Genomic DNA, 13,129 nt, shown 5'->3' with positions numbered 1-13,129 from the left:
TTAACATTGATAACAAACCACATTCAGGAAGATGAAATCAACCCTAAATCTGAAAAACAAAACAACAACAAAAACCAACCAACGAACCAACTAAAGCAAAACAGATAGGTCAGGGCATGGACCCAAGAAAGGGATTTAAAATTATGGCCAATTTGAAGGACTCTCTTCCAAATGCACATCTTCTAGGAGAGAAAAATGGTAAAAAAGAAAGAAGTAACCTTTGGAAATTGGGTGGTGAAAGAGAAAGGAGCAAAAGGGGAAAATTTAGCATCCTGTAAGAGAAAAGAAACAAACAAAAACAAAAGTCAAAGGATATAACTCTTTCCTTCACCAATACAACAAATGAACAAAAAATCTAAATTATCTGGATTTTTCTATAGTGACAGAAGAGGGTGCCATTGAACTTGAATCCCATAAAACCCCATCAGATGAATAGGAATATTAACAGATCCACAGAGCATACAGAGTTATTGCAAAAAAATCAGAAAACAAAAGATCAACACATTTCAAATGAGGAAATTTCTCCTTGTAAAACTGTGAAGCAGAAATAAACTGTTAAGCTAACACTCCCAATGCGTTTAAATATACTCAAGCAGTTAAAGATATGAAAAACAATTCCGAATTAAAAATTCAAGAAAGGACCAAAAACCCTAATTAGATGTGAAAAGACAGTTGATTGAACTCAGGAAAGAAATGTTAAGTAAAGACAAAATTATTTCAGAAATGAAGAAAAAGATTACAAAGTGTCCAGTGGAGATCATGGACATTGAAGAAAGGCAGACAGACATCCAAGAGAATGAACGTGAAGTTAAGAAAGAAGAAAAAGGGATCAGAGAGAAAGGAGTGGAAATGGAAGACAGACAAAGAAGGAATAACAGTTGTATTATTGGGGTCCCTGAAGAAGGAAAACAGCAATGGGACAGGATTAATATTTAAGAACTATGTCCAGGAAAACTTTCCAGAAATAACAACAACGAAAAGATGTACATATTGAAAGGTCTATAATAAATCTACAGATTGAAAGGGCCCATGAGATATCTGACAGAATTAATCCAAAATGATCAACTCTGAGCCATATCTTAGTGAAACTATTCGGTTTCAAAGACAAAGTACTTAAAGTCTCCAGGCAAAAAGGTCAAATATCTTACAAAGGCAAAAAATTTAGATTGGCATCAGGCTTTTCAAAAGCAGAATAAGGCAACAATGGAGCAGTGTTTTAAAAATGAAAGAGTCAACCAGAGATTTTATACCCAACCAAGTTTTCAAGAAAAAAGGCTTTTGACATAAGTATTTAGGAAATTCTGAACCCGTGAGCCCTTTTTGAGGAATCTATTAGAGGATGAGCTTCATAAAACTTAAGCTATGACTAGAAAATTTCAGCTAAAGGATTGGGGTGATAGTGTTAAAGGATACCAATAAAAATGGATTAATGATGTAGTAAAAAGTCAAATAATAAAACTGGGGACTAAGTGCAATTTAAGAAGTTAAGAGTACAAAGGTAATACCTAAAGGAAAAATATAAACCTCCATAAATAAAAAAAATTAAAGCTAAATATAAAAGAATACACATCTCTTAGAAAAAGAAATCTAGCAAATATGGCCCTTCCTTGGGCCCATGCCCTGACCTGTCTGTTTTTTTTTGTCGTTGTTGTTCTGTTTTGCTTTAGTTGAGACTGAACATAAAAGTCATATTGATAAGTGTGAATGGGATTAACACATCTATTAAAAAAAGATTTTCAATTTGGGTCACATCTTAAGACCAAACTATACGCTATATATCAGTTGGACACCGAAGCAGAGGGATTCAGAGCAGTTAAAATAAAGGGATGGACAGATATATGTTGGGAAATGGAAAAAATAAGAAAGCAGGGGTAGTAATTCCATTAATAAAGTAGAATTCAAACCATGAAGCATTAAATGTGACAAATCCAGGCACTTTTTCATGCTAAAAGTCACAATTCACAAAGAATGTATAGCACTTATGAATATTTATGCAGCAAATAACATGACAACCACTTTATGAAGCAAAAACTACAGGGCACTAAAGGGTACATGGAACACACTACTAGGAGTCTCTACACACCATTCTCAGTGCAAGACAGATCAAATGCAAGGACATAGAAGACCTAAACAATACAACCAATAAGGCAGATATTATGGATATGCATCAAATTGTGTATTCTGATAATAGAGAACATGCCTTCTTCTCAGGCGCCCATGGAACATTCACTAAATTCGACTGAAAAAACCCCAAATCCATAAAGTAGAAATATTACAGACAACACTTTCTAATAACAAAGCAATAAAGCTAGCAACTATTAACAGAAACCGAAAGACACTTCTTCCTGGAAATTGTAAATCCTTCTGGCACTGGGAGGTTGTGGAAGTTCCCTTCTGGTGGCTTCTGCTTTCTCAGAGAAACAGAAAGCAAGGTCAGCAGCCAATCATGAAATGAGGGGACTGGGGAGCTTCAGCTTCAAGGAAGTCGGGGTTGACCCAGGGCAGGCGCCTGATGCATGGCTGAACTGAGGGGGGACGAGGGCAGGGGGTGTAAAGTGCTGAGCTGGGATTTTAGAGAGGAAGGGCCCTGAGCAGCATGAGGGCTCCAGCCCCACCAGAAAGGGTGTGGTGGCCACAGGTGGTTGGACGAGCAGGAAGGGGAAGAGAGTGTCTGCAGATGAGGCTGAGGATAGAGGGGGTTTTGCTGATGGACAGGGTGTTCCTGAGGACACAGTGGACAGGTCTCAGGAGTTGGGCAGGGGAGATGGGACGGAAAAGGGAACAAAGCCAGATGGGGGGAGGTGGGGTCTAGGCTTCCTTGTAGATGGAGGGAAGCAGGGGAGAAAGAAGGTGTGCTGAGACAAGGGTGTTGAGGTGTTGGTGTTGGCTGATACCTGTTGGGAGCACCTCCCTCCCCCAGGTGATGGGAGCGGTGAGGCTGGGTGGGGCATGACGTTTGAGGTGGGACACCTGCAGCCCGAAGGGTGAGCTGTGCACGGTAAGTGGATATGTGCATTGTTCCTGCCTTGCAGGCAGCCCCGTGGGGTCCCGGTCGGCTGGGAGAGGACACGCAGGAGGGCACAGTCTCTGACTCCTGCCTGGGGGTGAATGGAGGGAAGGCAGTGAAGGAAGGTGGAGCTCTGGTGCCTGAGGGCAGGACAGAGTGGCTGTGGAGTGGGCAGGGCAGGGACTTCTGGGGCTGCGCACCTGTCCAGGGGTATGGAGAAGTCCAGGAAGGTGGCTACCAGCTCAGGGGTATGGTTTCGGGCCAGCAGGGTGATGGCTTGCAGGGCATTTTCCTTGGCTTGGGGGATTCGAACAGAGCAAAGCTGGAGGTGGATGGCCCGGCCCATGTTGGCAACCTGTGTGGAGAGGAAGAATGTGGGGGGAGAGGGCCGGTCTTGGGGGCAGGCCCAGCCCAGCCGTGGTGAGCCTAAAGGGGGGGGGGGGTGGCTATCCTGTTCTGATGGGCCTGAAGTCCCCTTCAGAAATGGTCCCACCCTGGGGAGTCTCTGAAGGGGAGGCCCATCCCTGCCTGATTGGGGAATGGGAGGCACAGCCTTACCCTGGATGGTCTGCCGGATGAGACCCAGCCCACCCTGGGAGTAGAGTGGAGAGGTGCAACCCTGCTTGGAGAAATCTGTGGGAGGAGGCCCAGTCCTGACCAGGGGAGACTGAGTGGGGAGGCCCAGCTCTGCCTGGGGGAGCCTGAAGGGGGTGGTCCAGCCCTCTCTGGGAGTCTGGGAGAGGGAAGGTACAGTTCTGCCCTGGGGAGAACTTCCCTGCCCTGGGCATGTGGTTTGAAGGGGAGTCCCAGTCTGAGGGGCGACAGGCCTCACTTCTCCCTGCCCCACCACCCCATTACCTTTGGCATGGTATTCAAGGTGTTCCTACTCTGTCTTGACTTACCTGTTCTGTCCAGCCATTGGAACGTTCACACACACACTCACCCCCTCATCACCCTCCTGAACATGCCACTTTGGCGCATGCTGGTCCCTGTGCCTGGATTGAGAACCCCCTGCACCCCCATCTCCCCCAGTGATGGGTCTCTCTTACACACCCATCATGCACAGCTCTGATGTCACCTGCCTGAGCCTTCCCTGTCATTGGCCATCCTCTTTCTAGAGGAACTCCCTCCCCTCCCTGCCCTGCTGGGTCCATCCTCTGGCCGTGCATGCACTCTGCTGTGCAGCCATTATCTGTCTGTCTGTCTGGGACAACATCTGAATCGTGACTGAGCCTCAAGAGATCAGCTCACAGTGGGGGCTTTGTTACACACGTATGAATGGATGAGCCCACGCATAACCTAAGATGCTGTTTTCAGGGTTCTTAAGTTCGGCCTGCCTGTGAGTCATTGGACTGCTGGAGGGCCAGGGCTGGGCCTTCACCTCCCCCCGCCCCCCGTGCTTCTAAGGCGTGCAGCAGCTGCTCGATCGGGGCCACATTTGTCTCATGACCTTGCAAACAGCCTCCAAACACCACCGTCCCCCTCCTCCCTTGGCGCCCAGCCCTCAGCTGTCTGCCCCCACCCCTTACAGTCTCCAGCTCGGGGCCGTGGCTCTTGATGACCGTGAGCAGCATCTCGGCGGCTGCCTGCAGGCGGAAGGGGCTGATGGAGCCCAGGCCGTCGATGGCCGTCCAGATGAGGTCAGTCAGTTCCAGCTTGGTGAGATGCTTCAGGACCTCCTGTAGCAGCAGGAGGGGAGGGTGGCTGTCACCTAGGATGCCTGGGCCTGAAGACTCACTTCCCCCACCTTCGCTTTTACCCCTGCCTCCTTTTACCCAGGCTCTCCGCATCTCTGAGTGCTCTGGGAGCCCCGACATGGGCACATCATCTTGAAGTCTGCAATACCTCTACCATCTCTCTGGGCCACCAGCTGTGCCCTGTCCTCACCTCATAGGGCTTGCTCACCTGCTAGCTCAGCCCACCTGGGGACACCCCTGCTGCCAGGCCCCAGTCTTCCTCTTTACAGAATTTTAACCGAAGAGCAACTGAATTTCAGAGCTGTAAAGGATCTTCAAGGTCACTAGGACCAACCCCCCAGGCCAGGAGATGTGCATGGGCTGTCCTGAGTCATGGAGCATGATGGGCATGGGCAGGGCCAGGTTGGCTCTGGAATGCAGGGCTCCTGTCCCCATGGTAAAGCTCCCTGGGAGGTGACTCTGTTCTCTGCCCAAGTTCTGCCGGGAGTGGTACTCTACAGGTCCAGGGACGCGAGCCTCACCTCCTAGACAGACCCCAAGTTGCTCAGGGGTAGTGAAGGGCATTTAGGAAATCAAGGTAGTAGGTCTGATCCCTGCTCTGTAGGCTTAGCCTCAGTCTCCTGGAGGGGGGACTGGCCCAGGCTGGTGCTGCCCAGGTGAGACTTTCGGGAAAGACTTAGCACCATGCTGCCCAAAACGTTGCCACAAATTACACATAGCTATGTAAATTTAATTAAATAAAATTTAGAATTTGGTTCCTTGGTCATGCTAGCCCCATTTCCTGCTCTCAGCAGCTGCGTGTAACCAGCGGCTCCCTTGGATAGTGCAGTTGGAGAACATTTCCATCAGGGTAGAAAGTTCTGCTGGGGAACATTGACTTAGGACATCCCTCATCAGGGGAAATTAGCCTGCTCGTGCTGGAGGGACAGCTGAAAAACCTGATAGAAAGTTGTGCGGCAAGAATTTTAAGATAGTGGTAATGTTTCTTTGCAAATTAGGATATTAGAAAGTTTGAAAGTCTATTAAGATGTTTGTATGTGTATCGGAGTATAAAAATAAATGTCAGAATCCAGCAGCATATTAAAAGTATTATACACTATGACTAAATGGGATTTATCCTAGGAATGCAAGGGTGGTTCAAAATAAGAAAATTAAACACTGTAATACACCACTTTAATAGAATGGAGGGGAAAAAACCCCACCTGATCATCTCAATTGATGCAGAAAAAGCATTTGACAAGATCCAGTATTCTTTCACAATAAAAACTCCCAAAAAACTAACAGTAGAAGGGAACTTCTTTAACATGATAAAGGGCATTTATGAAAACCCACAGCTAACATCATATTAAATGGCAAAAGACTGAAAGTTTTCCCTTGAAAAGCAAGAATAAGACAAGAATGTCCACTTTCACCTCTGCTATTCAACATTGTACTGGAATTTCTAGCTACAACAATTAGACAGGAAAAATATATAAAAGCCATCGAATTAGAAAGGAAGAAGTAAAACTATCTCTGTTCACAGATGACATGATCCTATATATAGAATATCACAAAGACTCCACAAGAAAGCTGTTAGCACTAATAAATAAATTCAGCAAAGTTGCAAGGTTTAAGATCACCACAGAAAAGTCATTGCGTTTCATATGCCAGCAATGAAGAAAATAATCCATTTCTGATAGTACCCAAAAGAATAAAACATCTAGAAATAAATTTAATTGAGGAGAGGAAAAACTTAGACATTGAAAACTATAAAACATTGCTGAAAGAAATTAAAGATGACCTAAATAAGTATAAATACATCCCATATTAGTGCATTGGAACACTTAATATTGCTAAACTGTGAATACTGCTAAGCTGTGAATACTGCCTACAATAATCTACAAGTTCAATTCAATCTCTATCAAAATTCCAGAAACTTTTTTTTTCCCAAAGTGGAAAAGCCAGTTCTCAAGTACATGGGAAATTGTAAGAGGCCCATAATATGCCAGACAATCTTGAAAAGAACAAGGTTGGAGGACTCACACCTCCTGATTGCAAGACTTACTCAAAGCTACAATAGTCAAAACAGTGTGGTGCTGGTACAAGGCTAGATATTTAGACCAATGGAATAGAATTTAGAGTCCAGTAAACCCTTATGTATACAGCCAATTGATCTTTGATAAAGATACCAAGTCCATTCAATGGGGAAAAATTAGTCTGTTTGACAAATGATGCAAGGACAACTGGAAATCCACATGCAAAAGAACATGTGGATTTACCACATAACATATGCAAAAATCAACACAAAATGGATCAAAAGCCTCAATATAAGGGCTAAACCCATGAAACCTTTAGGAAAAAATGTAAGTATAAGTCTTCATTGTGCTGGTTTGAAATGATGTATGTACCCTAGAAAAGCCATGTTTTAATCCTAATCCCATTTTGTAAAGGCAGCCATTTCTTCTAATCCCTGTTCAGTATTGAATGTTTGAAACTGTAATCATATCATCTCCCTGGAGATGTGATGTAATCGAGAGTGGTTGTTAAACTGGATTAGCTGGAGGCATGTCTCCACCCATTTGGATGGGTCTTGATTAGTTTCTGAAGTCCTATTAAAGAGGAAACATTTTGGAGAAAGAGAGATTTCTGAGAGAGCAGAGAATGACATAGCCACGAGAAGCAGAGTCCACGAGCCAGTGACCTTTGGAGATAAAGAAAGAAAATGCCTCCTGGGGAGCTTCATGAAATGGGAAGCTGGGAGAAGAAGTTAGCAGATGATGCCATGTTCGCCATGTGCCCTTCCAGATGAGAGAGGAACCCTGACCGTGTTTACCATGTGCCTTTCCAGATGAGAGAGAAATTCTGACTGTGCTCGCCATGTGCCCTTCCACTTGAGAGAGAAACCCTGAACTTCATCGGCTTTCTTGAACCAAGGTATCTTTCCCTGGATGCCTTTGATTGGACATTTCAATAGACTTGTTTTAATTGGGACGTTTTCTCGGCCTTAGAACTGTAAACTAGCAAGTCATTAAATTCCCCCTTTTAAAAGCCATTCCATTTCTTGTTTATTGCATTCTGGCACCTGGCAAACTAGAACATTCATGATTTTGGATTTGGTAACAGATTATTAAATATAACATAGAAGCAAAGCAACAAAAGAAAAAATATATAAATTGGACTGTATCAAAATTAAAAACTTCTGTGCATCAGGGAAGTGAAAGGACAATCTACAGAATGGAAGAAAATATTTGCAAATCATATTTCTGATAAAGGTCTCATATCCAGAAAATATAAAGAATTCCTATAATCAACAACAACAAAACAACAACCAATTTAAAAAATAGAAAAATTTGAATAGACATTTCTCCAGAAGAAGATACATAAGTGGCCAACAGCACATGAAAAGATGGTCGGCATCATTAGGGAAACGCAAAAGCAGAACCACAATTATGCATCATTTCACACACACTAGATTGGCTATCATAATCATAATAAATGGAAAATAACATATTGGTAAAGATTTGGAGAAATTGGGAGCCTTGTACATTGTTGGTGGGAATGTGAAATGGAAGACAGTTTGCCAATTCCACAAAAAGTTAAAATTGCCAAATGACCCAGCAACTCCACCCCTAGGTATATATCCAAAAGAATAGAAAACAGAGACAGAGAAGTGTGCAGCAGTATTCATGGCAGCAGTAGTCACAATAGCCGAAAGTGTGGAAATAACCCTATGTCAGTTTCCTGTCTGCTCAAGCCAAGTCTGTACAGTGGTTGGCTTAACAGGAATTTCTTGGTTCACAGTTTCAGAGGATCATCATATTCCCTCCCTGGCTCAGTATCTTCCAGCTTCTCAGCCATCTTTGGGGTTCTTTGGCTTTTCCATCACGTGGCAGTGCATCCTCTCCCTTCTCTGGGTTTCACAGATTTCCAGCTTCTGGCTGCTCCCTGTGGCTTCCCTTTCCAGGTCCAGTTTCCTTTACTTATAGGGACAGATCAGCCATACTGGGTTAAGATTGAATTTTGGCACATCTTTACTGATAACATCTTTAAAGGTCCTGTTAACAAATGGGTTCACACCCAATAGGGGGTTGAGATCTGAACATGCCTTTTTTTGAGGACATGAATCAATCAACAAACCCAAATATTCATGAATGGATGAATGAATAAAGTACTAATGTTGCAATGGGAATGAACCTTGAGAACATTATGCTAAATGAAAGAAGCCAGGCCACATGTTGTATGTTTCCACTTATATGAGATATCCAGAGCAGATAAATCCATAGAGACAGAAAATCGATTAGTGATTGCCAGGGAGTGGGGGAGGGAATAATGGGGAGAAGCTGCTTTGTGGATATAGGGTTTACTTTGGGGTGATGAAAATGTTTTGGACCTAGATAGTGGTGATGGTGGAACCACAATGTGTATGTACTGAATGCCACTCAGTTGTTCACTTCACAATGGCTTAATTTTATGCTGTGCATATTTTACCTCAATAAATTATTAAAAAATATAAAAATGTAAAAGCATTTAATTAATCTCCAGATAAGCCATAGATTATCTTAGCCATCCCTAAAACTCATGGAACCATAAGGAGACTAGTTTATTAACAACATACATTAATTGCTAAAAAGGAGAATAAAAGCAAAGCAAAAATCCTGTTGCTGAAATCAGTCATTGATTTGAATTAGTTAATTCACCTATTAAAATATGGTCTAGAGGTAAATATCATGAAGATAAGTCTAAATGAGATGCCTTGAATTCAAGAAAAACATTAAAAAATAAGCTTTAAATAGTAGTTAAAATATTTGTTAGAATGTTACAGTTCTAAAATTTTTGTAAAAATGTTTATGAGAATGGTAGGTTATTAATGTCGGTTAGAATGTTAAGATAATTTTAGTGGAATATTTGTACCTTGTGACAATTTTTAAAAAGGATATTAGGCTACTAGAAATTTGGTAGGAACATTTCTTAGAAGATTAAATTGTAAAATTGTTTGCAAAAATGTTCAAAATGTAAAATATTTATGAGGAAATTTGACTGTTGAAATAGCGGTTATACTCTTAGAATCCCAGAATATTATGGTCTCAGCATTGGCAAGAATTTTGAGGTGTCTTACTTTAATCAAGGGCCTGAATCCATGTTGTGAGATGGAAGTGTCAGTGAGAGTAGTGATGGTGTGATAATGGTGATGGTGGTAACGGTGGTGATGATGGTGATGATGATAAAGGTAGTGGTGGTGATGGTGGTAATGGTGGTGATGATGAAGGGAGTGGTACTGGTGGTGATGGTGGTGGTAGTGATGCCATTGGTGTTGGCATTGGAGGTGGTGGTGGTAAGATAGTGGCGTTGGTGGTTTTGGTGGTAATATTGGTGTTGGTGTAGGAAGGAGGTAGTGATGGTGGTGATGATGATATTGGTGCTGGTGTTGGAGGTGGTGGTGACGGTGGTTATGGTGGCTGATGATGGTGGTGATGGTGTTGGTACTGATGGTGGTGGTGGTGATGTAGGTGGAGGCTGTGGCAGTGGTGGAGGAGGTGGTGGCAGTAATGGTGGTGATACTGGTTGTCATGATTGTGGTGGTGGTGTGGTTGTTGGTGGTGATTGTGGTCTTGGGGGTAATGGTGGTGGTTGTTGTGACAATGATAATGTTGGTAGTGGTGGTGATGAAGGTGTAGTATTTCCAAGGCCACACGGTGAGTCAAGGACAGAGTTGGGATGAGGGCCCAGGCTCAAAGTGACTGTTCTTGTTCTCCAGCCTGATCATTCCAAAGTTTGCTGCCCCATAATTAGCGGACCCTCCTAATCCTTTCTCCTATGGGCTCCCATCCATCACTGCTTTTGGTCAAGGGAGAGGCAGTGCTGGACACCCAGCCCCTCTGTGCAGGAACCGTGCAGAGTGGAGCAGAGTGCCCCTCCCCAGGTTCTAGGCACTGTGCTCCTAGTCACCCAGCCTGCCTGAAGTGTTCTAGGGGTCCCTTTACCACTGGCCCACACTGAGCTGTCAGCCAGTGAAGCCTTTACCCACCTCCTCTGTCCCCAGCCCAGATTCTTGGCATGAACTGCATGGACAATTGATTTTTTAGTCTTTAGAACTTTGAATTCATCCATTCTAAACTTTTATCTGTGTTAGCACTCTAACAGCCTTGCTACCCACTTGCATGGGTTCTGGAGTCAGCCACGGCTGGGTTCATATCCCGCTGAGGTACTTCCTAGCCATGCTGCCACTTCTTTGTCATTTTATTCACTTTGATTCTGCTTTATGGGTGTGGATTGAAAATCTACTGTCCCACCAAGCCCTGTGCTGGGTCCTGGGAAACAACAATGAGTGAGCTCCCACCTCTGGCTCAAGGTCTGATGGGGGTAGACGCACAAGGGTGTCAGTCTACAGGGGAAGGGAGGAGCCTTTGCCACTTGTTCAATGCCAAGAGCAGGCAAGCAGAAGTCATCATGTCACACCGTGACCGGTCCCTTGGCTAATGAGTCTCCATGGAACATGGACCCCCGCCCAGCCAACACCAGCTCCTCGCGCATCAGTCCTGCTCACACAGTTCAAATCAAGGGCAAAGTCAAGCTACCAAGCTTGCCCAAGAGGCAGCATATGACAGAGATGCAGGATTTCATGGACGTGATGACAGAAGAGTTGGAGAAACTGCTGAGCATCGAGAATCTGGCTGACCTAGACCAGATGGCTGCAGAGAGGGAGGGCGACAAGGCAGCCTGCAGAGGAGCAGGGCTTGGCTTGCAAGGAACTAAGAGAGGCTTCTAGGGGAAATAGGGAAGGCCGGGATATTTCTGCAGAATGGGCATGCCACAAACACCAGACTCGGGAAGGACCTCATAAGGTGTTTACACTCAGTTTTGTCAGGAAAATCACAGGAGAAGAGACATTTTCCTGAGTACTGTTGCAATAACAGGCATTTTATAAAACTGAAGAAAAACTTATTTTCATAATCTTAGTTGAATTTTTTAAGATGAAATGCTCATCAACTCCCCTCTTCCCTGCAGTATTCACTATCAAATATTGACGCCTGATTTAAGTGGATTCTGTTTAGGGGCCGTTTTTGGGGTGCTGACTGTCCTTGGTAAGAGGCCCTCCATTTTATAACTCGGTGTGAAGATGGCAACGAAGAAGGCAAAGAAACTCCGAGGAAGGTGAGAGCTGTTCAGTTCTGCTCAACTTGCACTGTGGGGGAGAAAGTCAGTGAAGACTCCTCAGAGGACCCAGGGCCTGAGTACGTTTTGAAGGATGCATAGAAGTTGATCAGAAAAGGAAGAAGTAGGGAAGGATGATCTTGTTGAGAAGGGAAACGTATCCGCAAAGGCACAGAGACATGAAGTGACATGAATGTGTGTATGTGTTTGGGGGTAATGGTAGGGGTGTGTATGTGGGCTATAAATGGGAAAGCTTGAAGAGTCCTGAGAATATTTGTAAATTTGAGACAGGCTCTTATCTATGAAATACCTTACACGTGGTAGGCATCTGTCGTAATTCAGTTCGGCCACCCAGCCCCCAGATATGTTGTACCTATGGTGCCTGTGAATGTGACCTTATTTGGAAAAAGGGTCTTTGCAGATGTGATCAAGTTGAGATGAAGTCCTCCTGGGTTGAATGGGCCCTAAATGCACTGACTGGTGTCCTAACATGGAGAGAGAGATAGAGATGGTGACCCACAGGGAGTGGGCCACGTGACAGTGGAGTGACGCCACCACAAGCCAAGGAACGTCAAGGATGGCCGGCCACCGCCAGAAGCTTGACCAGGCCAGGGAGGACCCTCCCTAGAACTTTCACCTTGATTTCGGACTTCTTGCCTCTAGAACTGTGAAAGAGCAAATTTCTGTTGTTTTCAGCTTCCTAGTTTGTGCGACTTTGTTCCAGCAGCCTTAGTGACCCATGAAGCAGTGCTGCCCCATCCCCACTCCGGCTCCCTAAACTGCCTAGATGCACTTCACCCCCCTGGGCAGTGAGCAGGTACCTCCCTCTATCCCTAGGCACCACGGGCATGCCCTAGCGCATGTATGCAACAGGAAGTGGACCTCAGCTCCTTTGTGTCCCCAAACCCCACACCCTGCTGCTCTGCAAGTAACTCCAGCATTTAAAGATGCACACATTCATCTGACAACTGCAGCTCCTTCCTCTGCTGTGCCCCAAGGAAATGGAGCAGGGTACATATGCAGCAGTGGACCTCCCCCCAACTGCCACCAGCAGCCATGAGCCTGCCCTGTTCCAGGAGGGATTCCAGGTGCCTGGACCTGGGATGTGCCAGGGTGCGGCCACTGAACTCCAGTCCCTTAGGTGGTCTCTGGGCTTGACCGCCCTGATCACATCTGGACACTCACTCCCAGCCTCCCCAGAACACCCGGGGTTCCCAGCACGTCACTTATCATGTGCTCATGCCCAGCCGGCACCCCACCCACTCTGCCCATTTTACGGAGGACTGGCTGAGTC

At 45.0% G+C, this 13,129-nt stretch overlaps 1 protein-coding gene across 11 annotated transcripts in view; it reads right to left on the bottom strand.

The window, feature by feature from the left end:
* Positions 1-13,129, bottom strand: part of LOC143688571 (maestro heat-like repeat family member 5) — a 94,811-nt gene that overhangs the window by 22,961 nt on the left and 58,721 nt on the right. For all 11 annotated transcript variants that reach the window (XM_077166668.1, XM_077166661.1, XM_077166659.1 and 8 more), the window contains 2 exons: positions 4,537-4,686; positions 3,208-3,362 (listed from right to left, as the gene is read on the bottom strand). In XM_077166668.1, the coding sequence (XP_077022783.1) occupies positions 3,208-3,362; positions 4,537-4,686 (305 nt within the window). The remainder of the gene's footprint in view (positions 1-3,207; positions 3,363-4,536; positions 4,687-13,129) is intronic.

Source organism: Tamandua tetradactyla, chromosome 6, assembly GCF_023851605.1.
Source record: "Tamandua tetradactyla isolate mTamTet1 chromosome 6, mTamTet1.pri, whole genome shotgun sequence".
Lineage (NCBI taxonomy): Eukaryota > Metazoa > Chordata > Mammalia > Pilosa > Myrmecophagidae > Tamandua > Tamandua tetradactyla.
Note: the sequence above shows the minus strand (reverse complement) of the source record. Positions and strands in the feature narration are given on the sequence as shown.